Source organism: Canis aureus, chromosome 23, assembly GCF_053574225.1.
Source record: "Canis aureus isolate CA01 chromosome 23, VMU_Caureus_v.1.0, whole genome shotgun sequence".
NCBI lineage: Eukaryota > Metazoa > Chordata > Mammalia > Carnivora > Canidae > Canis > Canis aureus.
In genome coordinates this window covers 9,795,023-9,819,721 of record NC_135633.1, presented here as the reverse complement: position 1 = coordinate 9,819,721, position 24,699 = coordinate 9,795,023, and the positions used below count along the sequence as shown (strand labels likewise).

The 24,699-nt window shown below is 41.0% G+C and overlaps 1 protein-coding gene and 1 long non-coding RNA gene across 4 annotated transcripts; one reads left to right on the top strand and one right to left on the bottom strand.

Moving 5' to 3' along the window:
• Positions 1–1,407: 1,407 nt before the first annotated feature.
• SPTY2D1 (SPT2 chromatin protein domain containing 1) lies at positions 1,408–23,188 on the bottom strand. Of its 3 annotated transcripts, XM_077866249.1 has the most exons (7): positions 22,515–22,721; positions 21,894–22,058; positions 11,185–11,299; positions 8,851–10,428; positions 7,248–7,419; positions 5,663–5,740; positions 1,408–4,643 (listed from the first exon to the last, which is right to left on the bottom strand). In XM_077866249.1, the coding sequence occupies exons 4-7, from the start codon at positions 10,349–10,351 to the stop codon at positions 4,550–4,552; spliced, it is 1,845 nt and encodes a 614-aa protein (XP_077722375.1). In that variant the 5' UTR covers positions 10,352–10,428; positions 11,185–11,299; positions 21,894–22,058; positions 22,515–22,721; the 3' UTR covers positions 1,408–4,549. The 3 variants fall into 3 exon arrangements, with proteins under 3 accessions (XP_077722375.1, XP_077722376.1, XP_077722374.1); XM_077866250.1 differs by lacking the exons at positions 21,894–22,058; positions 22,515–22,721 and adding an exon at positions 23,049–23,188; XM_077866248.1 differs by lacking the exon at positions 21,894–22,058 and having other exon boundaries at positions 22,515–22,728.
• On the top strand, positions 21,558–23,708 carry LOC144294561 (uncharacterized). The gene is made up of 2 exons (XR_013361924.1): positions 21,558–23,308; positions 23,578–23,708. It is a non-coding gene; the product is annotated as an uncharacterized LOC144294561 (long non-coding RNA).
• Positions 23,709–24,699: the final 991 nt, after the last annotated feature.

Here is a 24,699-nt window from a genome sequence, read left to right as displayed (position 1 = left end):
ATTCTGTAGACCTAGTTCCCAAATATAGCCTTTCTCCTCTGTCCAGGCTCCAGGGTCAAAAAAATGTTACAGAAAAGGCTAATACTGTGTGCAGAAAGGACTTCATTTTAATACTGGGTGCTAAATTATACATTATTTTAATCTTATAACCTTCTGGGTTAGGCACTGGCCTTTTAACAAAATGGCAAAAATGAAGTTGAGAGGCCCCAAGTATCTTACCAGCCCCACAGCTCTGGGTTGCAGTCAAGATTAAGATCCAGACCTTCAAAAAATAAAAAATAAAATAAAAAAAGATCCAGACCTTCTAGACCCCAAACCCCTTGGCATGTTTTTATGTGCCAAGGAAAAGAGCCAAACAAGAGCCTGGAGCATCCAAGATCTTGGCTGTCTCTTGGCTTAAATGCCTCCCTCACCTGAATAGCAAGGAAGGTGTCTGATGATTTAGCGGTGACTGTTGGTAATACAGGGCAGCATACATAGAAACAAAAGCCAGTCCTCAGTATGATGCAGTTTGAGTTTGAGACCAAGGATGAAAACCCAAGTAGAAGACCCATGCAGTGATTCTGGGCATTTGAGCCCTAGCATATTCCTCATAAGCCCTCTAGATGTGGTTTGGAATTTTCTGACCCTGAGAGGGGAGTGGGGGGTAGGGGGGGTGAGAACTTAACAATAGCAACTGCTTTTGAAACAGACTATGTGGAACTTCTCCCATTCTGTGGCTGCCTGGGGATGATGGATGGTCCCATTGTTCAGAAGTGCATCTGTACCACCAAAGTAGATCTTCTGGTTATGTGGGTAACATTGTGTTGATGGACTATTTGGTACATTTGCTAAACTATTTTTTAAGTGGCCCTGTGCACTGAATAGATTGCCCTTTTATTCTTTATGAAAAGTGAACTCAAATTCCATAAGCAACACAGTAATCCTGAATCTAGGATAGTAGCATCTCTTATAATACTTACGTGACCTAGACTCAACTCATCCCATCAAGTTAAGTGCCTACATTTTCTGGCTGCCTGGCTGTGCCTACTTGCCTCCTACATATTCCAAAGGACTCATCTTTCTCAGTTATTTCAGGCTCTTTTTATTATAGGGGGACAGAACCTGCTCATTTTCTTGACAAGAGGAACTATATACCCAGTACTTCCTCCCTCCGGTTCTGAGTATACCTCCAAACAGTTGTCCTAACCTGGGTGTCTGGTAGCAGACCAGCTCTCATCAGCTGGTGGGGGGCAGTTGTGGGGGCCAAGCAGACGTGAACATGTCAAGGAGAATGAACAGAGAGGTATGTGTGTAAGGAGGCAAACCCTATCTCAAGTCTGATGAGTCTACTGGGGCTTCTAGCTAGAAAAATGTTCAGGGCAATGGAAGAAAATATCTGAGTTTTGGTAAATAAAGGCAAACCAGTGAAAATATCAATAAAATATTTTTAATGCCTACAATTTCTTTTATACATAAATTGCAAAACTTTCACCTGTATGTGCAAAAGTAGATTCTCTTGCAGGTCAACAGCACCAGAAAACAAGCTAAGCTATGTAAATGTTTTCTTTTTTAAAACTTGATTTGTCCATTATGTAAAAGACATGATGGATTTAATAACTCCAAAGAAATCTATATCCCACTCTTAATCATACACTAAACACCTGAATATTTATTTTATCACATCCACTCACAAAATAAATAGTAGTCTAATATATTGAGCACATTGAAAATAAACCAACCAGTCTCTCTTCATATATTTATTCTCTTTCCAAACATGTTTTGGTCTCCTGCTATATCTCAGAAATGTACTAATAGCTGCTTTTAAGTTACAAAATACAAAACAGTAATTTCTTGGAGAAAATCTTGGGGTAACATTAAAAAAATGAAATTTCGAGTTCCCATAGACTTTCTTTTTTGTTAACAGTCTTTGAACCCTCTCATGGCACACATGTAAGGCTGTCTGTGACATGTGGTACCCTGGCCTCCAAATGGACATAAATGCATTTGTAGTTTAGAGAAAATACAAAGACAAGTTCTGAAAGTAGCCTTAAGAGAAAGTGCCCCTTGCTTTGACATAGCAACATCAAAAGCAAGTGGGACTGTGCAATCAGAGCCATATGAGTTTTATGAAAACTACTTTCCTTTCACATCATCTGTTAGAGAATGCCACACCCATGGTCATGTAACATTACAATCGTGAAATAACATTACTACATTCGTGAATTAACATTACCCAATAAAAGGCACATCTTCAGATATTGAATTAATAAAATCTGAAAATCAAAATGGTAGAGGATACATTAAAAAACCAAGCACTTAAATTTGTAAACCTTAATAAAATAACAGCTTATTCCAGTTTCTTCAGATATTTGTGGGCTTTTTGGAAGAGTGGTCAGGAATTGCAGAACAAAATGGAAGACAGGATTTGGAAAACAAGGCCAAGACTAATTTAAAAGACTTTCTCAGGACTTTCTTTTTAATTGAGCTACAGAAGTGCCCTTTTATAATGTTGATGCTGAGGAATAATAAAATCAACATCTGTAGAAGAAACGCACTCAAAGTGATACACGCATAAGGATACAACCTGACTCTTCAAGTTCTGGAACTTTTATCCAGTACCTGGTGCCTTTCTGTACAAATAACTGCACATTAAGTAAAGTGCTTGTAGACTTTAAGCCACCAGAAATCTTTCGGCTATGATAAGCACTTGATTGTAATAGATTTTTTCAAAGAGTCTGAATATTGAAAATATATATCCAAGAAAAAACTTTTGAAGGGCTGGGGGTAATACAAAAGTGACAGTGAAGGAAATAGTGTTCCAAACCTGTTTTATTACGTGGAACATCCCACTTTCCTTAAATTAATTTCACTGAAGGTATTTGAGATGGGTGAGAGGCAGTCAATAGGATTTTCTGCCAGTGTGACAGTTCTGTGTGGATCATTAGAAAGGATGTTATTCCTGGTGATGAAGACATCTTTCATAGGATTCAGCTTCAAAGTTAAATCCTTGCACTTTTGAAATTTGAAACTCAATTCAAAATAAGTCAGTCTAAGGGACTGGGTCACATGGCTGTCCCATTAAGGGACTAACAATAGTCATCTATACTACCAAACTTGAAGAATAAAAAGAAAGCTTTACGGATAAAAAGGAATATACAAAAGCAACTTTTGGAACCGTTCTACAAGCTTATGTCCCACTGCCCCCAACCCTCCACATTTAGAATCAAGGACAAATGTTCTCTAGCATCATCATATCTCATTTTCTGTTGCTGACTTTCCTTGAGACTTGGCTTCTTTCCAATCAGAATCTAGGTCAGCCTGATTGGCATTGGCTGGGTTTGAGGACTAAGAGCTATCAAGTCTACAAATATGACTTGAAAAAAAGTGAGAATGAAGAAAGTTCCACAGCCCAGTAGAACACTAGTAACAGGGACCATCCCTTCCTACCTGGGAAAAAAATCTCTTCACAGTGCATAGTTTGAAATAAAAGTGCAATATGGGCAAAAAGAGAAAGTGGTACTCTTGATACACATGAATTTAGTTTTTGGTTTTTGCCATTAAATGCTAAAGAGTTTAAGATAAAACGCAGTCAATATCAAGAGGTACAGGGGCACCTTTTCCCAAAATATCTGTATAATGAGGAAAGAGAGGGAGGAGGGGAGTCTCACATGTCACTTCCTCAGTTTTTAAACTACTACTCTTCCAAATCTAATGTTTGAATAAAATAAGCATTTTTCTTCAATATAAAAATGAATTTTTTAGATAAAAATCAATCAGCACAGTGACCTTGTCTATTTTATAACTAAAGCCAACATAACAGTAAATCTGAAAGGAAAACTTGGAAACAAATATTTTTAAACTGAATGGCATAACTTGTATTTAACTTGAAAACAACTTTTTGTTAATTGCCTTATCACCTAAATTAATGAGTAAGAATGCTCAGCATCCAATCCATGAATAATGCAGAATACAATATAATTTATTCTACTTTTTACTTCAAAGTCACAGAGATGACATCCATACGATAATTATAAAGCCTACTCTACATTTTCAAGTTCTCAATCCAAACATATAGCTTAGGACAGGTCACTTTATTGCTGGCAACATTCATAGAAGGGCCAGGTTCCTTATTAAAAGACAGAGTAAGTTTGATTGGGAGCGGGATGGTGCCCTACTCACACATCAGCAGAATTATGAAGTCAAGAGGCAATCTTTTTTTTTTTTTTTTCCTTTCCAAAGTAGCAAAGGAACAAAAGATTGGCTGACTGGTGAGCGGCCCCGCATTAGAGTGCATAGCTCATCAGGATCAAGGCTGGCACCTGTGAACAGTTAACTTCGTAAGAGCACTCAAATGGGCATTCTATCACCTGCATTACAGATTAAACCCTGTAAAGTATTTGAAAATACTTTATGATCCAATGACAGCCTGCACATGACATACGCATTCCTTCTCCTTGAGTACCCAAGTATAAATCTAAAATCATAAAGGGGCTTCTTCATTCTGAAGGCAGGACCTCCCTGCAGCAGAGTGTCTCCAGAATTTCACAAAAATAAATAAAAGCAGCAGCTAACGCTTCTTCAGCTTCTTGGCCTTTCGACGCTTCATTTCTTCTTCTTCACGTCTCATTTCCTCTAAGTCCTCCTGCATACCTAGTCTTAAACTGTCAAAAAAAAAAAAAAAAAGTGTTTGTCAACATACATGAAATTACCATTCTCTTTAAAAATTAAGAATGAAATTTCAACTAGGAGCTCATATGGAATGTGCTGATGCATTAAAAATGCCTAAAGGCTTTACCACTGAAAACAAACTAGCAGGTATATTTTTTACTAGGAATCTCTGCCACTGACTCTGCTTACAGTAGAAAAAAGACCTCATATAAAACTTCAACATAAAATACCTTAATATTCCCATTAAAGTAGTGAAATATAAGTTGCTTATAATAACAGCTTTTAAAAATAAAGAGGAAGAAAATTTATTCAATATATAAAATAACATTCTATTCTTATCCCTTCCCACCATTTGGGTATTTTATGTAGTTAAGAGGAGAACACAAGAGGGAGAAACGTTTAATATTCTGGGTTGAGACTGAAGTGAATTTTTTTTAGCAAGTTAACACTATAAAAATAATCATTTGTTGCCCCAACCCAAGAAATTATCACTAGTAAAAAAAAAAAAAAAAAAAAAAAAAAGGAAAGGAAAGAAAGAAAGAAAGAAAAGCAATTTTCACTAGTTTATTAGGTAGTCAAACAGGAATCAGACAGGATCTATATCCCTTCTCAGATCCCTAAGGTCAGTAGTGGTACAGCAGGACTGAGATGTGTCTGATGTAGAAAGGGAATTAAAGACGGGGAAAGAGAAACAAGAACACATTGCAACGGGATCAGAGGAGGCTTCCAGCACTTACTGTGTCCCTGTATGGTGAGGCACTGCAGCAGGCAACTTGAATATAGTATCTTAACACAGTACCTCCTCAATAAGTAGAAATGGTAAATTTTCATTTTACAAATAAGATTTAGAAAGGCTAAGTAATTTGTCTAAAGCCCCACAGCACGTAAGCAGGATTAGAATTTAGAACTGTGTGGCCCAAAGCCCCTGCTCCCAATGGTGCATGCAACTAAAGCAGGAAACAAAGGAATGTTCGGGATATTTCTGCACAAATGTGTTAAATTTTGTGCTTACCTCTTTGCTTCTTCCTTCTGCTGCTCTTTCCAACTACTCTCCATGTAACGTAAGGCATAATCGCTTTCATCTTTGTATCTGATAAGAGGAAATCAATGATGTGAGGGGAAAAAAGCCCAAATTCCTACTTTTTTAAAAGAACCACATCCTCCTATTTTAAAAATCTGTATCTTGGGGCGCCTGGATGGCTCAGTCGGTTAAGTGTCTGCCTTCAGCTCAGGTCATGATCTCAGAGTCCCGGGATCACTGCTCAGCGGGGAACCTGCTTCTCCCCTCTCCCTCCACCACTCCCCTTGCTTGTGCTCTTTCAAGCACGCTTTCTTGCAAATAAACAGAATTAAAAAAAAAAATCTGTATCTTTACAAGTAAATCAGAAACACACTAAGGATTACTCTTCCTTGCTTGGCAAGGAGTGAGGTGGACAGAGATGATGGGTAGAGAGGAGTTTCAGAAATAAAGACAAATTAAATGAACTACTACTACTTGAAGGCAACTATTCCTGAACCTAATGTCGATGAAGATACCAATTCAATAACGTTTACCTCATTCACCTCTAGTTACAGATAGTTTAGATAGTTTATATTAAAATCCTGAAAGTACAATATACATGAAAATAATTTTGTACATATTAATCTTATTTGAGCTTCATGGGAAAGGGGAGGACTTTAGAACAGAGAGTGAAGCAGGCAGATTAATGGCTTGACCAAGAACATATAGTAGCTAATGACATTACTAATATTAAATTTTAAAATCTGTTATTTATTCCAGTTCTTTTTGCTACTAAATATCTTTTTTTAAATATACCTTCTCTTAGGCTTGCCCTCTAATTTCTCATATCAATGGGTTTAAAGGAGATGGCAATTGTCAATTGATAGGGCAAATGCCTTCTCTTTTACATACATACTACCTCATTTAATCCTCCCAGATGTCATTTTTTTTCCCCTAAAGATTTATTTATGGGGGGGGGGGGGGGAGTAGAGAGAGAGAGGGAGAGTCTCAAGTAGACTCCATGCTGAGCTCAGAGCTTGACACAGGGCTTGATCTCACAACCCTGAGATAGCGACCTGACCTGAAACCAAGAGTCAGATGCTCAACTGACTGCACTACCCAGGGGCCCTCTTCCAGATGTCATTCTAAAAATAATTTACTCAAGTTTATACAGCTAATGATGAAACTTCCATTCAAACCCTGATCTTCTCCTCTGTACCAGTGCTTCTCAAACTTTAATGTGCATATGAATCACCTGGAAGCCTTATAAAGCTGATTTAGATTTGGTAGCTCTGAAGTGGGGCCTGAGAACCTACATTTCCGACGTTATTGTCAGATGCTATCAGTGCTGTTGGTCCCATGCTGACTGCTGTCCAGGAACCATGGTTTTGAGCAGCAAAGCTTTTTACATGAACGAAAAGTAAATATCAGATCAGACCAGCTTTTAACACAGTGCTGTGGATGGCTGAGTTCAAAGCCAATCTAGTCCTACTACACTAAACTGCTTCACACTCTTAAAGATACATTTTATGAAGAGTTTTTATTTATTTATTTATTTAAAGAAATAAGTGTATTATTTAAATTTTCTTAGTCTTACTTTTTTCGGTCATAGCCAAAGATTTCTCGAATGTGCTTGGATATTTCTTCCTGAGGTTCTCCTTCATCTTCAATAAAATCTTCCATTTCAGAGTCATATTCATCCTCATCTTCCTCATCTTCATATTCTCTCTGCCTCTTGTAACTACTGGGGAATGGAGGCCTTTGAGGAACTAAGAATAGAAAAGCCATTACTTACAGGAGTATTAAAACTGAGGACATTCCCAACCAAGTTCTACATAAACTGAGATAGTGACAACTCATTAAGACAGTGTCCTCAAAAACCAGAGCCAGCATGCTGGCCCATAGCATGGGGTCATTACGGCCTCATCCCTGCTGCTTCACATTATTTATAGGAAGTAGAATTTCCATTTATCCCAGAGCTTACTAGCAGCATCTGTTACATTTTCTAGCCTAGTAGTTCCCCTCCTTCTGGATTTAAGACTGGTACATTTTCAAAAAAACAAAACAAAACAAAAAACCCAAATTACAAATAGCTTACACTAACTTATGTGACAACTGAGGTGACAACCTACCATCTATTATCACCATAATTTCAGTACATTTTTTAGAAGTCCAACAAAGTCTAAAAAATTCCCAGAATTATGAATAATTGTTCAAAGTCTTACTTCAAAAAAACTCACTACATTACCCTTATTCTTGAGCTGTTGTTAATATGCATGGCTTGTCTCCTGAGTGCAGGATTTCTTTCTCAACTTCTGCACTGCTGACATTTTGGGCCAGGTAATTTTTTGTTGAGCACCCTGTCCTGTGCATTGTAGGATAACAGCTGTGTCCCTGGCCCCTATCTTGCTAGATGAGGATGCTTGCATCTCCTGCCCTCAGTTGTGTCAGTCAAAAAATGTCTCCAGACACTGCCAAATGTTCACTGGGCATCAGAATCATCCTTGGTCAAGAACCAATGTTCTAGCTGAATTAGGAAGTTTAAAGCATGGCATCTCATCTTTTGCTTCTTTTTATATTCTGCATGGCACCCAACAAGTGCTTTAACAAATACTTATTACCATAAAGAACCTATGACATAGCAGCCACCAATGATCCTGTACCTTGAGACAGAGATCCCTAAAGGACCAGTAGTTAGAGCCTTGCTGTTGCCCACTATAAGGAGCAGAAACACAAGGGCAGTCAGAAACAGTTCCTGGTACATTGTGGGTACTTAACAAATATCTGATGGATAAATAATGTACTAAAGGCGTCAAGCATACAAATATGCTCCAACTTTTGAAGACAGGTCTCTCTTGTCCTCATGAAAAGGTGAAGATGAATTACTTCATTGAACCATAAGGCATATACACTCACCCTGTCCTATAAATCACATAGCCAAGTTTATTGCACTTGGAGACATCACAGGGGTAAACACAGAGGGTCCTAGATAACTCCTTCTAAAGCCTTTTCCAAGTTATAATCCTTAAAGGGACTCTCAGGAACAAAGAGAGATTAAACCATCAGGATTCTATCAACATGAGTACATTAAAGGGCACATTGATGGGTACAGGGTCTCTGGTTATATAAAACAAAGCATTCTTTCCAATTTCCTAGTAACAAATATTCTTAAGGTAAGGGACAATTTACCTTTACCTTACCTTGGGCAGATCTGTAGCCAGATAAGGAAGGCTTCATTCCATTCATCTGTCCATTGCTGGATCGGCTAATTATATTCTTGGAAGAAATTGTTTCTGACACAACAGTACACTTGGGCTTTAGGGGGAGACTAGAGCTACTAACTGGTCGCCCGGGTCCCAAGCTGCTCACCGGTCTCCCAGGGCCTGAACTACTGAGAGTCCGTCCAGCTGGAACTGAGCCACTTATTGATCGCCCAGGGCCACTGACAGACCGCCCAGGGCCACTGACTGGCCGCCCTGGGCCACTGACTGGCCGCCCTGGGCCACTGACTGGCCGCCCAGGAGGGGCAGAGCCACTCATTGGTCGTCGAAGGTCATGTGGACTGCTGATAGGCCGCCCAGGGCCACTAGAGCTGCCCACAGATCTCCCAGAACCACCTGAGCCATTGGTGGGTCGCCCAGGGCCATTTGAGCTGCTTGCAGGGTGCCCAGGGCCACTTGTACCACCGAGTGTCCGTCTGGAGAGATTTAAGTCACTGGCTGGCTTCTTGGTCCCACTGACTGATCGCTCAGGTCCTGAGCTGGAGCTGCCATTCTGGCGCCTGGGCACAGGGCCAGAACTAACTGTAGGCCGAGGAGTCCCTGTGCTGGGCCGTCCAGGAGCTGAGCTGGAGCTGTTGCCTGGATGCCTGACACTTGGGCTCTTAGCTTTACTGTGTGGGGTAACCATGGGCCCAGGCCTGGAATGGCTAGGATGGGGAGGAGATTTTTTGGCTTTGTGCTCAGTAACAGATTTCTGAGTCCCTTTAGCACAAGTCTTTGAGACACTTGGTGAATAGGTGCTGGAGTGGGGCTTTCCAGCCCCATTAAAAACAGGTCTGTTATGGCCCTCACGAAGTAAGGGTTGAGAGCAGTTGACAGATCCTGCTTTGGTCCTCTCTCCTGGCATGGATTTGGATGAAGACACACCTAAGTGTTTCTCATTGGCTGTGCTGGGTCTGGATTTCTTCTCAGCATGAGGAAGAGGAGTACCCCTGGAAGAAGGATGCTTGCTAAGTTTTGTGCCCACGCTTTCTTTCTGAGAGGGTGCCTTTTTGGTTGGAGGTAGTCTTGCATCTGTCTCAGGTCTCTTTTTCCTCTGCTTTCGTTCAAGGAATTCTCGCTCCCTAAGTTCCTCTGCAGTCATAGGCCGCTCTTCTGTCTTCTTCACTACCTTGATCTCCACTGGTTCATACTGCTTTTTCTCAGCCAGCCTGAGTAGATCAGTGAAGTTCATGAGTGGCGGGGCACTTTTGAGGGGGACCTTTGGTTTGCTTTCAACTTTGGGAGGTTCTTGCTCTTCCTCATACTCCTGCTCTGACTCTGCTTGATTGTATTCTAAGAATTCATCTTCTTCTTCCATTTCATATTCTTGTTCTGTTCCCTGGCTAGTGTGGCTTTCCACTGCCTGCCTCTTCTTTGATTTTTCCTCAACAGGAATCCCGTTGTAACCATGGAAATTATCCTTTGTCCTCTTGGCCATAGCTCTTGCTTTCTTGTCATGTTTTAGTTCAATTCGCTTTTTTACTAGCTCTTCTTTTCTCCTTTTTTCCTCTAAAGCTAAAAGGGGACAAAACAAGAACAAAGTGTCTCAGGGTCTGGAGAGCTCAAGTATTTCACCTGATATCAGTAGGTGGCCAAAACACAAGCAACATTCAAGTTACAGTTTGAAGATATCTAGGAATAAAATGGGGAAGTCCTTTGAACAAGTATCAGTTGAGTCATCTTTACATAATGAGTGGGTCACATATGGGTCTTTCAATATGACAAAGCAAGTGAGACACTGGGCTTTTAGCTTTAAATATAGAAAATAATTCATACCAAATCAAGTATACCAAGTTAAAAAAACAGTAGGTACTTCACAGTCATTATTATGAATAAATGAATACTTAAATTTATTATCACTGTCACTTGCCTGAGGTAAAACTACTGTTTGAGTTATACTGGTCTTCAAAAACTGTCCCTATTTTAACCTTAAGATAGCATTCTTGATAATAAAAAAAATTAAAATACAAAAGACGTAGAGGCAGATTCAGAATGAAGGCCAAAGAATGGAGTTCCTATTGGGACCTAGTGTGGCCAAGTAGAAGATATGGTCACTATCCCCAAAAGCTCTTAAAAGGAAATAAAAGATAACGTCCATACAAATGATATAACGTCCATACATATGGAATCCTCTAAATACAGTTGATTCGGACACATACACAAATCCATTAGCCAATTATGTTATTACAAGTACCCACTAGTTAAGTAAGTACAAGCTAGCTGTGAAGGTGGAAGATTTTAAAATTGAGAATAAGGCTAATAGATACATACCTTTTTGCCTGAGCTCCTCTTCTTTTCTTCTGAGAAAAGCCTGAACGGCTGCAGATTGGACACCCTTAACTTTGGGGTCTTTTTTGGGAGGCCCCACTGCCAAACTATACCTTTTCTAAAAATAAAGAAAATGAAAATTATAATCAATTCAACTTTAGAAATGTATTTGCTATTAGGTGTAAAGCACTATGTCACGCAACTAAGAGGTCTAAATTATTGACTGAAAAACTGATTCTGAATAATTAAGAGATCACATAACCCATATGAAAGCTTAGCTATAAAGTTTTGGTTTAAATAGGATTATGCAGGATTGTCTTTAGGTACAGAATTTCTTTGTAACATCCTAAATAATGCACAAGTGAACAATTCAGAGAAATACTATTTTGGATTATTTTCCAAAAAGGTACTTGGACTGGGGAACTTTTAAAAATAAATCACCACTTAGAACAGATTGTTTTAAAATTATTTTTTTTTAAGATTTTATTTATTTGAGGGGGGGGGCACAAACACAAGCGGGGAGGCAGAGGGAGAGAAGCAGACTCCACACTGAGCAAGGAGCCAGAGAAGGGCTGGGGGCTGGGGGGTGGGTGCTGGATCCCAGGACCTTGGGATCACCACCAGAGTGGAAGGCAGATGCTTAACTGACTGAGCCAACCAGGCACCCCTGGATTGTTTTAAAATTCTGATTTTAAAAAATCAACCTTATTTAGAACTAAGCATTTCAAAATCTAACTTCTCAAACAGAAACAACTACTCATAAAGTTTCTTTTTTTCTTTTTAATTAGAGAGAGAGAGAGAGAGAGAGAAAGAAAACAAGCAGGGGGATGGGAAGAGGCAGAGGGAGAAGCAGGCTCCCCGCTGAGCAGGGAACCCAAAGAGGGGCTCCATCCCAGGACCCTGGAATCATGACCTGAGCCAAAGGCAGATGCTCAACCAACTGTGCCACCCAGGTGGTTTCTCTTCTGAGTACTTTATTCCAGATTATTTTCTAGTAGACTCACAGCTACATAGGTTATTTTGCTTACAACATGAACAGAGATTTTCCTTTGACCACAGGCAAAGTTGGTGGCAAACCACAACTAAAAAGCATTTCAAAGAAATCTAAGCAGGAAGAAGTGCCCAATTCTCTATGACTTTAACCATAGCTCTTATGTTCATTAAATATTAATTTGCCACATGAACTGTTTTAGACAGGTTTCCTATCACCCAAAAAGTACTAATATTATCCTGGCACAGATGGTATTTCTCTGGGCTTTGATTTTTATATAACAACACTGGGAAGTGACTGAAACTATAGGAATGTTAATTTGAACTATGATAGGAAAAATATTTCCATTTTATAAGTATCTATCATTAGAGAAGTGTGATAAACAGAGTAACTCAAACCAGGATAATTCATCTCTAGGACCATTCCAAATTAAATATATGCATAGGGAATAAGTTTTTAAATACCCTCCCTTGGGCGCCTGGTGGCTCAGTTGGTTAAGCCTCTGCCTTTGGCTCAGAATGGCACCTGCATCAGGTTCCCTGCTTAGTGGAGAGGCTGTTTTTCCCTCCACCCTTCAACCTGCTAATGCTGTCTCTCTCAAATAAATGAAATCTTAAAAAAAGATGTCCATGCCTCCTTTTTTGTTAGACAGATTACATTCTTGTCTACTGAACCTTTTATGCTAGTTAAAAAGGAAACAATAACCTCTGAGCACAAATTGAGCTACGTAAGAACCAAAAACCTGATTCCCAAAATTTGCATGAAATTCCTAGAGGAAAGCCAAAGGATCCATGCTTACTATGTGGCTGGCAAATACAAGGCATCCTGAAATAGGTTAGGAGTTCTAGCTAAATTATTCACCAACAAAGTAGCTGGCCAAGGAAGCAAGCTCTAATCCAACCTGAAAATCCTGCCATGATAGCAATGCTGTGACCTGACACATCCCTGACTGAAATCCCAAGAGAGCATCATCCAGAGTCCTTTCCCAGTCATTTTGGTTGAGTCACAGTAAAATCCAGTAATAAGTCTCCATCTTTAGTTACAAATTTAGTTGTAGGCCCTCTCCGTTGTGGACTGGGGCCCCATATTTAAAGGAGAAGGAAAGAATACTTAGGAGAAAGAGAATACTGCTTTACCTAACTAGCTATATAAAGTTGTCCTGGTTTATAAGAACCTCAAACATAGGCCTAATCTCCAAGTTCGTATTTTCTTAATGGAAGAGACACTATGAATATGATTCAAGTTGCGTAAGACATATACAGACCCGTGAGCAGAAACATACACTTACTTCACCCTATCCCATTAGGGAGATTTGTAAGAGGAAAGATAGATTTTTGTCGCCAAGACTTAATATTTTCTGTGTCTGCCAACTACCTAGTCCATGACTTACCTGCCAAATCAAAGCTTATACAAGGTTTCCCCCCACAAAATACCAATAGATGTGTTAATGTTATCTTAAACAGCACTGGTTCATTATCTTGATATTATAGCAATGAGTAATTCCTATTTTGACTTCAGGATAGACCTCTTTCTTCTTAATGTGGGACTTCAAGAGATAGGTAATGGAAACTGACTAGCTGAAAAGCTACTGTTCTCCAAAGGGAAAACACTGTCAATGGGGCACAGTTTACTAAACTTCAGTCATTTGCATAACATCTTCATCATTTTTGCCCTTTTAGTATACCACCTGTATTATTTACTAACCTTAAGAAAACAGACATAACACTATGACTTATAATTATAGCTTTACTTTAAACAATATCTATGAAATGACTGGCTTGAAAGGCTAGTTACATTTTTCCAAATCATATTAAAATATAACCATTTAAAAATATATATAACTATGAGAACTAAAAGTATTTGTGTATCACCTACAATCACAGTACAGCCAGAGATATCCGCACTATACTTTGGGAAACACCAAAAAGGAACATAAAAATACAGAAGGGGCAGGACACAAAGCAGCAGCAAGGGAGGGGGGTGTTCAGGATCTCAGATTCACTCAGAAAAGAATTACAAAGATTACCTTTAGCTTTTTTTCAAAGTATCCACCTATTTCTATCCATTCACACTGCCAATTTTAAATTCAGTTTTGTTCTAACATCTCTAATCCACAAGGGTACTTATTAAACTGGCTTTCCATTTAACCCAATAACTTTGCAATACTTTTTGTCCTATGATGTAGAAGGGATTCAATAAATCTATAAAAAGTCTTATTTCATTGGTATGCTAGGAAATGAAAAGGGCAAGGTCCTAACTTGATGAGGCTTAATCTTATTCACCGGCATGAGCTGAGTCATAATTAGTAGTTTCTTACATGCTCTGTAGCTTGATGTACTCAAACGCAGATACTAGGAAAGTATTTATATATTCTCTTTCACAAAGTTTAGGTCAAAACTTAGAAATGTGAGGTTAAAAAGGGGGTAGGGCTGGGTCTTCATAGATGATTTTCTTAACAGTTGTATTAAGATATAATTCACATACCGTAAAACCTACCCATTTAATGTGTACAATTCACTGGTTTTTAGTATATTCACAGAGTTGTACAACCATAACCATCACCAGAACATTTACATTATCCCAAAAAGAAATCTCTTACCTTTTAGCAGTCATTCCCTAGTTCCTCTCTCCCCTCTGCCCCTGGAAACCACTAACTTACTTTGTGTTTCTGCAGATTTGCCAATTCCGGACATTTCACATAAATGAAATTATGTACCCAGTGTACCACTATCTAGTGCTATGTATCACAATATAAGGTAAAATTTACAGGCCATAGACAAATGGTTATATATGAGTGATCATACAACATATGTAAGATTTTTCAATTTTGAAAACCCTTACTGATAATTTTCACTTGACTCTATTATTAAGTTTGAAAATAGATGCCTTCAAAGTCCAAGAAAATATCTTTGGGAGATGCTCTGTAAGTTGGTTCCAAACATCCTTGAACTGAGAAATTATAATTATTTCTCTGGTTTAACTAAAATAAAGAAATGATTAGTTTCTATGACCATTAAATGTTTCAGCAAGGGTATAATTTTAATTCTTTTGGAGTAAGAACAATATACCTAGAACTTTATTTTTGTTTTTTTAATTTTATACCTAGAACTTTAAAATGACAAGTATGTGGATACCTAAGTAAATTTAAATGGTGCTAATGTAATTTTACTCTGTTGTCAGTGTTGACTTTTCTATTTTTTTTCTTTCTCAAAAACTTTGAAAGAAAAAATTGAAATCATACAGTATGTGGCTTCCATGGTCAATTTTATATGTTAACTTGGCTACTCGATAGTGCCCAGTTATTTAGTCCAACGCTAATCCAGGCATTGCTGTTGAAGATATTTTGCAGGTGTGGTTAACATCTATAATCAGGGGGATCCCTGGGTGGCTCAGCGGTTTAGTGCCTGCCCCTTTGGCTCAGGGCATGATCCTGGATTCCCAGGATCGAGTCCCACATCAGGCTCCCTGTATGGAGCCTGCTTCTCCCTCTGCCTGTGCCTCTGCCTCTCTCTCTCTCTGTGTGTGTGTAATTCATGAGAGACACAGAGAGAGAGAGAGAGGCAGAGACACAGGCAGAGGGAGAAGCAGGCTCCATGCAGGGAGCCTGACATGGGACTTGATCTCAGGTCTCCAGGATCACACCCTGGGCTGTAGGCGGCGCTAAACTGCTGCACCACTGGGGCTACCCAAATAAAATCTTAAAAAAACAAAAACAAAAACAACAAAAAAAAACACATCTATAATCAGGTAACTTTAGGTAAAGCAGTTTACCCTGAGTAGTTTGGGTGGTACTCATCTAATCAGTTGAAGGCTATTAAGAGCAAAAACAGGTTTCTCAGAGAAGGTATTTGCCCTACAAATTTCAGACTTGCCAGGCCACACAATTACATGAACCAATTTCCTAAAATAAATCCTATTGGTCTGTTTCTCTGGAGAGCCCTGATTGATATAGTGGCCTTTTGTATTGTGGTACTTTCACTTAGTACAATCTTCTCAAGGTTCATGTAACATGTATTACTACTTCATTTCTTTTTATGGCTTAGTATTTCATTGTGCTGATGTACCACATATCTATTCATAAGTTGACTGGCATTTTTTACTTTTCGGCTATTATGATTAATGCTGCTGTGAACACATGTGTACAGGTTTTTTTGTGTGAGCATCATTTCTCTTGGGTATATCATTATGGATCTTCCTAACATTGAGCTAGCCAGACCTTTCAAAAAGGGACACTGTGGTATCAAAAGATTTGAGATTTGCTGTAATAGAATATATTAGGTATCAGCTACCCCCACAAGGGTAACCCAGTAGAGAACCAGGTTTTAAAAAAAAAGCCTCAGGCTGGGATTACATTATATCCCATTTAATAAAGCCGAAGAACTATTTGGCACTTTCTCCTGCATCAGATGGTCACATTTAGCTCTAGCAGCAGCACATCAAGATGCACCCACCAATTCTGAATCGGATTCAAGGCACCAGGCTGCTTCATTGTTTGAGCTTCATGAAAAGCAGCTGGACAAGAGTTTCTTTTATCCTAAGTGTATCCATCCATTTTATTATACTGCAAGCCAACTCAGTCATTCTGCTGGACCCCAATGAATGATCCACAGCAGTGAAGCTTATGCCATTTAAATACAGTATCGGAGATTTTGCCAAGATTTGTAATTCTGAAGCCAACAGACCTAAAAAACATTAATTCACTTTAAGACATATGTGTTCCTTGCATTGAAATTATACTGCCATGATCAGATTAAGAAAATAAGTTTCTGTTTAGAAATATGTTTTAACCAAATACGTTATGTTGGAATCAACAGCCAATCCCTTCTTGAAAGCTGGTCTTTACTCAGGAGATAACATATTGTTGCAATAGGAGGAAACGTAAATTTCCTGATGGGTTTACATATATTAGAGATTTATTATTGGTCAGAATTAGGAATATTCAAATACATTCTTCAGTTTAATAAATCACTACACAATTTCTGAAGTGTTCTCAAAACATCATAGTCAAGGAATAAATGCAGGCCAGAAAACGAATGATTTGCATTAAGCTTGCTTAGCTGGGTGGCTAAGAGGATAAAAATAAAACAATCAAAAAGTATGCTATTCAGGATTGCTACAGGATCAAATGTAAAATTCAATATTACTGTGTTAATAATATACCTGATTATAAAATGTAATGACAGATAGGTACCTCAGAGCCTCTAGTCCAACCTCTAAGTTAGAAGTAGCCCCAAAAGCACAACTGTGTATTTACTGGTTGTTGCACAGTTTGTAACAGAATGTAAATTAGAATCTAGGTCTCCTGTTTCAGGTCCAAAAGTATTTTTACTACAATATATCTCACTTCTAACTTAATCCCAACACTTTCTTGCGGCGGTAACCACAATCTTAAATGCCCTTCCCTAATTTCCACCTGCCTCCTGGACAGTGCCACGACCTCAAACAGGTCCACCATTTAACTTTCTATATTATCTTTTTTCACCCTCAGACTATTTCTGTTAACCATGCTGGCACTCTCCCAAACAGGCTGTAAATCTCTCTCTACCCACCAGTTTCCAAATTCTGTTGGTTTGCCCTTTAAATTTCTCTCCCATCAGAATTGAGGGAGAAGTACCACAAAAAATAGAGTTCTTGTCTAAGGCTATATTAGGCTGGAATTGAGGGTAGGAGGCTGGATGGGTTTAGGCTTTACAGATGACAACCTTCCTCACATCCAATACACCCCTCATTTAACACAGGATCATGATTAAGAGCAAGAACTCTAGAGCCAGTTGGCAAATTCTCTGCTCTGCCATTAATAGCCCTGTCACTTATTAGCTGTGTGACTTCAGGAAAGTTTCTTCCTATCTCTGGGCCTCAGTTTCCACATCTGTAAAACAACCTTCCTTATATGGTCATTAGAGTGATTAAATCTATATACACAAAGTGCTTAGAACAGTGCCTGGCACTGAGTAAGCATTTTAAGTGTTAATTGTTGTTATTATTATTCAGAGATTCATTCTCAGGCAGTGATGGGGAAGAGAAAATAACACAATCTCTGTGGGGGTAGATTTTCTAAAAGACCTTCTCCCTGAAACACTAGTTAAGTAGTGCTGCTCTAGTACCCTACGACCCAGCAGTTGCACTACTGGGTATTTACCCTAAAGATACAAATATAGTGATCCGAAGAGGCACCTATACTCCAGTATTTATAGCAGCAATGTCAAGAGCCAAACTATGGAAAGAGCTCAGATGTCCATTGACAGATGAATGGATAAAGAATACTACTCAGCTATCGAAAGAAAGAAAAGAAAGAAAGAAAAGAAAGAAAGAAAGAAAGAAAGAAAGAAAGAAAGAAAGAAAGAAAGAAAGAAAGAAAGAAAGAAAAGAAAAGAAGAAAGAAAGAGAAAGAAAGAAAAAGAAAGAAAGGAATCTTGCCATTTGCAACGATGTGGATGGAACTAGAGGATATTACGCTAAGTGAAATAAGTCAATCAGAGAAAGAATTATGATCTCACTCATTAGTGGAATTTAACAGAGGATCATAGGGGAAGAGAGGAAAAAAATAAAACAAGAAATCAGAAAGGGAGACAAACCATAAGAGACTCTTAATCAAAGGAAACAAACTGAGGGTCCTGGGGGTGGGGAGATAGGGGATAGGGTAACTGGGTGACGAACATTAAGGAAAGTAGGTGATGTAATGAGCACAGGGTATTTTATAAGACTGATAAATACTGACTTCTACTTCTGAAATTAATAATACATTATATACTAATTAATTGAATATAAATTAAAAATATATATTTTTTAAAGTATTGCTCTAGGCTAGCAATCCCAGCTACTTCAAGCACCGACAAAGTGATCTTCAGATGCAAGCATGGGGAGCAATCCTGTTATAATTGATTATAGATCAAAAGTTGCAAAATGGCTGCCTCCAGAAAATTTTGTTGGCCCATACTGTTCTTTAAAAGGAAATATAACTACTATAACACATGGTAGGTTTCTTTTGAATACATAGAGCTTGATACCTATCATTTTATATCCAGACTACTTCAAGAACTTGCATTATTACCATTTTATATCCAGACTACTTCAAGAACTTACATTATCTACCTGGTCCTGAAGACATCTGAATTTGACAACCTGATTAAAGTCCCTGAACTCCTTTTTCAGTACCTGTATTCTTTTTTTTTTTGGGGGGGGGGTAGGGAAAAAGAGAGGGGAAGGGGGAGGAAGGGTGGGAGATAGGGAGAGAGAAAGAAAGGGGGAGGAGGAGGGATAGAAAGAAAGACTCCAGCACAAAGTCTGACCTGGGGCTCAGTCCCAGGACCCCGAGATCATGACTTGGGCTGAAATCAAGAGTCGGATGCTTAACGGACTGAGCCACCCAGGTGCCCCCTCAATACCTATATTCTTATCCTTAAGGGACTATAGCCCCCAAATCTTTATATGTCTAATACCACATGAAGGCTTCTGTATTTTTTGGTTTGAGGGTCACACCTTGTCTAGGATGATTTTCACAGTATGATTATGAGAAAGACCACATGTCTCATGCACCTACAAGCCATCAATTATAGTTACCTGCAACCTACAAGAATCCATATTCCAAGCTTTAGCATTCTACCAAACCAAGAAACTGTTTTTGCTAGAGGACCCAGGGAGAAAAAATTTAAGTCAAGGTTACCCAAAATATCTTTTCTCTTTTATTTTTTTATTTATTTATTTTTCTCTTTTAAATTTAAATGGAGCTTGTGACAATAACTAGTTACATCACCTTGATCAGCCGTTTTTTTAAATTCAGTTTTCCACTGGGAAATGATACCTTGCCTAATATTGCTAGGCATGATGCAACCTTCCTTTGTTTTAACTAAAACATTCTAAAGATAATTATTTCTCCTAAAAAGACAACAGAAAAGAAAGCGGCTGCATTACAGAAATGTTCATTGCTTCTCAAACCAGATACAACAGATCCCTCTTAAAAATGAAGCCCCAGAGATAGTTCAAAGTGGCTGTCCAGATGTTTTACATGTTAGCCTCCCTTGGAGCTAATCAGTGCTCGTCACCATATGTCCTTCCTGTAGCAAAGGTGTGACACAGGAACTCTGAAGACTGAAATCTGAACATCAGCTCTGATAAGATCCAAATGGATGGTGGGGAAGATGACTAAAGAGAAATAAGAACCAAATAAGTACTAGAGAGGGAAGGAAAGGAGTTATACCTGTCAATTACTGCAAAGCCTCTATGGTTCTCAATCAATAAAGCTTATGGTGTAGCTTTGATAAGTAACAGAATAATCAGATGAACCAAGTGAAAGCGAGATCATGGATTAAATTTAACTACTGCCTAGCTCTGTCCTTCATTAGTTTCTTTTGTGATATACTTCATCTGATGTAAAAAGGATTATAATGCTAACTAAATCAAACTTCTAGGCTTACTAGCTTTTCCTGGTGGGCAGGGGAAAGCATGCTTTCATAAAATATATGCCTATATTCATCTATTAGATTTTAAACGACCTCACCAATTACCTGTCTTCTTTTTGCTTTCAATCTTTATTTCAAAGATCTGTTGATAATGTATTCTGAAATGCACACAAGTTTTGAAATCTTCTGCTCTAAGATTATCTGCTTTTCTCCCAGAAGCCATTGGTTTTGAGAATAAGAAATGACTTGGTTTGGATTCTTCTATGGACTATTCCTGGGCATCAAAGCTATCATTTTTTTTTTTTTTTTTGACCTCCAATGAAATTCAGGAAGATCTAGAATAAAATATGGACCTAATTATGCAAAGATAAAAGGTCACTAACTCCAATACTGACTTGTCTAGAAAATCTACAGTATTTGCAGAAAGTGAATTCTGTTGTTCAAAGGCTTAAGCCCATAACTTTAACCTGCAGATCTTATGACTCATGGCTCCGGGGAATGATTATTCAGGGTACTTGGGATGGGAGATGAATACAGGGGGATTCAACAAATTTTAAACTGACCTGTATCAGTTTTATTTTACCAGTTATTTTACTATCGTCAGATGAATATTTTCAAAAGGGTAAAAAAAGGGGGGGGGCAGCCTTAGAAGATAAGAAAAGGGCAGGAGGGCCGCTTGGGTGGCTCAGCGGTTGAGCGTCTGCCTTCAGCTCAGGTTGTGATCCCAGGGTCCCAGGATCGAGTCCCACATCGGGCTCCCTGCATGGAGCCTGCTTCTCCCTCTGCCTATGTCTCTGCCTCTCTGTGTCTCTCATGAATAAAATCTTTAAAAAAGAAAAAAGAAAAGGGCAGGAGTGGGGAATACAAAACAAAACCACTGCAAATACAGAAAAAAAAAATCAAAAAAAAAAAAAAAAGAAAGAAAGAAAGAAAGAAAGAAAGAAAGAAAGAAAGAAAGAAAGAAAATGCAGAACGCAGAGTGAGAGCTCAATAAATCGCAGTTGAATTGACTTTAAAAGAGAGCCGTTCGGGCTGTACACCTCACTGCTCCGACCGCAGGTATCGCAATGCAATTTGTCGGTTTACAGCTGTGCTGTGGGTACCATCCGAGGATCCAGAAATGACTCGTTTATGCAAAACAGCTACCACCCCGCGCACCAGGCCCTCTCCGTGCCTCCAGCGTGTAGATTTTAAAAGGCTTACCCGGCTCTGCGGGTATCAGCGAACCGGCAGATATTACCGAGCAAATGGGACGCAGATTTCGAACAAAGACACGTCGCGAAGGCCACGAGCGAACGCAAGGTTGAGGAAGGCTAGCTCACCCAGTCTGTTGGCCAAGAATTTCGTGGAATCCGCTCAACTTCTTTTCCCGGGGTGTTATTAACCCTTTGGGAGGCTGTAATTTAATCATCTCGTTGGCTGGACGGGTGGGGCCACAAGTCGGAGAACTTAACTTGCTCGAGGAATCGCACGATATTCAGCCCCGTCTCGGGGGGTAAATAAATCGGCCGAAAGGCGAGATCAGGCCAGGTCCCTAAAAGCCCTGCAGCTTCCCAACACACACGCTCCCTTCCCACCCTCCGGGCTGGACTTCACGGCGGAGCCGGACACCACCCGCGCTGGGTTCCACCACCACGTCCGCCGCACGGGGTCAGCCACCGGCCTTCGCGCAACTCCACGGCCCCCGAGCTCACCGTCCGCGTTGCAGGGTGACTAAGCCCGTGAGGCTCCCTGACCGGAAGGCTCCCGCCTCCCCCCTCCAGCCCCTTGTCACCCGCAGTCCGCACGAGTAGCTCGCTGCCCAGGAGGAGGAAACAGGGCGCCCCAGGTCTCGCCCCCTTCCCTCTCCCGGACAGGCCGGGCGAACGCCCGCAAGTTCCGCGGCCACGCATTCCGAACTTGAGGACCAGGGTCTCCCAGAGTGGCGCCCGGCGGCGACTTACCGGCACGTTGTTGACACCCTGCCCTTTGGAAGCTATCAGGAGGATCTCCCTGAAATCCATATCGGCTGGGGCGGAGGACCCGGCCAGGCTCTCGGAAAGAAGTGAAAGTACGCCTTCCCGAGGCGCCCAGCCGCCGCCGAGGGAACTGCCCGGCCCACCCCTCTCGCACCCCGCCTCGGCACGACCACTTCCGGCGCCTTCCGATGCCGTCGGCCCGCCCCTTTCCCTCCCGCGGCCTATATCCTTTCGGGGCCGGCGCTCCGCTCGCGAGTCCCTGGCGTAACTTCCGCTTTCGGGCTCCAGACACGTAAAACGTGGTACGTGGCCGCTGGCGTTAGCCCGGGGGGCGGGGCTAGGCCTTCCAGCGACCAATGAGACGCGGCCTAGGGGGGGCGAGGGGTGTGGCTAAGGGAGAGCTCGGCTCCCCCGGCGGCCGGGCCGCGCGACCTCGCGGTCTCGGTGTTCCCTGCGAGCCCTGAGCGGGGACAGCGAGGGAGGTTGGGGGCCGCGGGGGGCGGGGGAGGGGCTACCTACCAGGCCAGGGCTCGCTGGCTGTCACGGGTGGCCGCTCGGGTCCGGAACGCCGGGGCCCCAACAGCTGAACCGACGGGGCTCGAGCAGGGGGTTTCAGTTACAGGTTGCGAGGCGCTCCGCGAAGCTGCGCATGCGCGCGCCGCCCCGCCGGGTCCTCTAAGATAGAGACGCAGGGCTCACCGCGGGGTGTGCTCGCCTCCCCCACGGACGCGTGCATGTCCTGCCTAGATTCGCGGGCTTCGTGCTTTGGCCTCGTCTGGGTAATGAGCTCCACGTGGTGGAGGAATGAAGGCATTCCCTACATACAGACCCAGCCTCCGGGACCTAGTTGGCGCGCTGATGAAACATACATAGATGCCCCTTTAGGTGTACTAACTGGGGTGGGGGCGGGGGTGCCAGTCTTGGGTTCCTTTTAAGAGTATCTGGGGCCTGTAAAGTCGTCTCATTCAGTAAAATACACTAATTAGACAGACCTGGGGGTGGAAGTGAGCCGCAATTGTCTGCTAACCAGTGGGACGGATCTTTTCAGTGGGCTGGAAATACTCCCAAACTGGATCGTGGTGATGACTCTGCTGTGAATTTACTAAAAGTCGTTGTACCCTCAGAACCGGTGGATTTTACAGCATGTAAATGATACCTAAATAAAGTTGTTTAAAGATATTACTAGGCGAAGCTGCTTGGTCTTTTCTCTTTACAACTGAAGTTTTATTTGCTTTAAGATTTTTATTTATTCATGAGAGACACCGAGAGAGAGAGAGAGAGAGAGACACAGGCAGAGGGAGAAGCAGGCTCCATGCAGGGAGCCCGACGTGGGACTCGATCCCGGTACTCCAGGATCAGGCTCTGGGCTGAAGGCAGACGCTCAATCCCTGAGCCACCCAGTGTCCCTGCAACTGAAGTATTTTTTTTTAAGATTTTATTTATTCATGAGAGAGAGACACACACACGCAGAAGCAGAGACATAAGCAGATGGAAAAGCAGGCTCCCCACAGGGAGCCTGATGTGGGACTCCATCCAGCATCCTCGGATCGCGCCCTGGGCCAAAGGCAGATGCTCAACCGCTGAGCCACCCAGGTGTCCCTGCACCTGAAGTTTCAATGCTGAGTTGCGACCCTGACCACATGTCTCCGTTTAAAGCTGCCCAAACAGCAGACCCAGATGAAGTCTTAGTCTGATGGCGGACCTGTAATTCACAACCTTCCTATTCCCTCGGAGGAGCCCAGCATAGCACACAGCTCGCCTAAGCTTATATATTCCTTTCAAATATATACCCACCTACTCTAAGTAGTTCTGACTTGGAGGAGACCAACCCCACAAATATTTCTCTCTCATGATTATAGATTATGTGCAAGCTTGGGTGTAATGTATTGACAAAACCAACAGATCTCAGGGGCCTTAAAAAATTAAGATTTTTAAAATTTCCTTCAAGTGATTCTCTTGATTCAGCAAGTAGAGTCATCTTTCAATGTTTTCTGATTGTTCTTAGGATAAAGACCCAAATCCTAATCCTAACTGTGGCTTGTAATGACTGCCATGATTTGCCCTGGCACACTTCTGTAACCTCATCAGCGCTGCTTCTTAAGATTCCCTTATTTGTGCCAAGCTCTCTACCTTTCCAGGTCCTTATCCCCCTTTCTCCCCCTCTGACTGG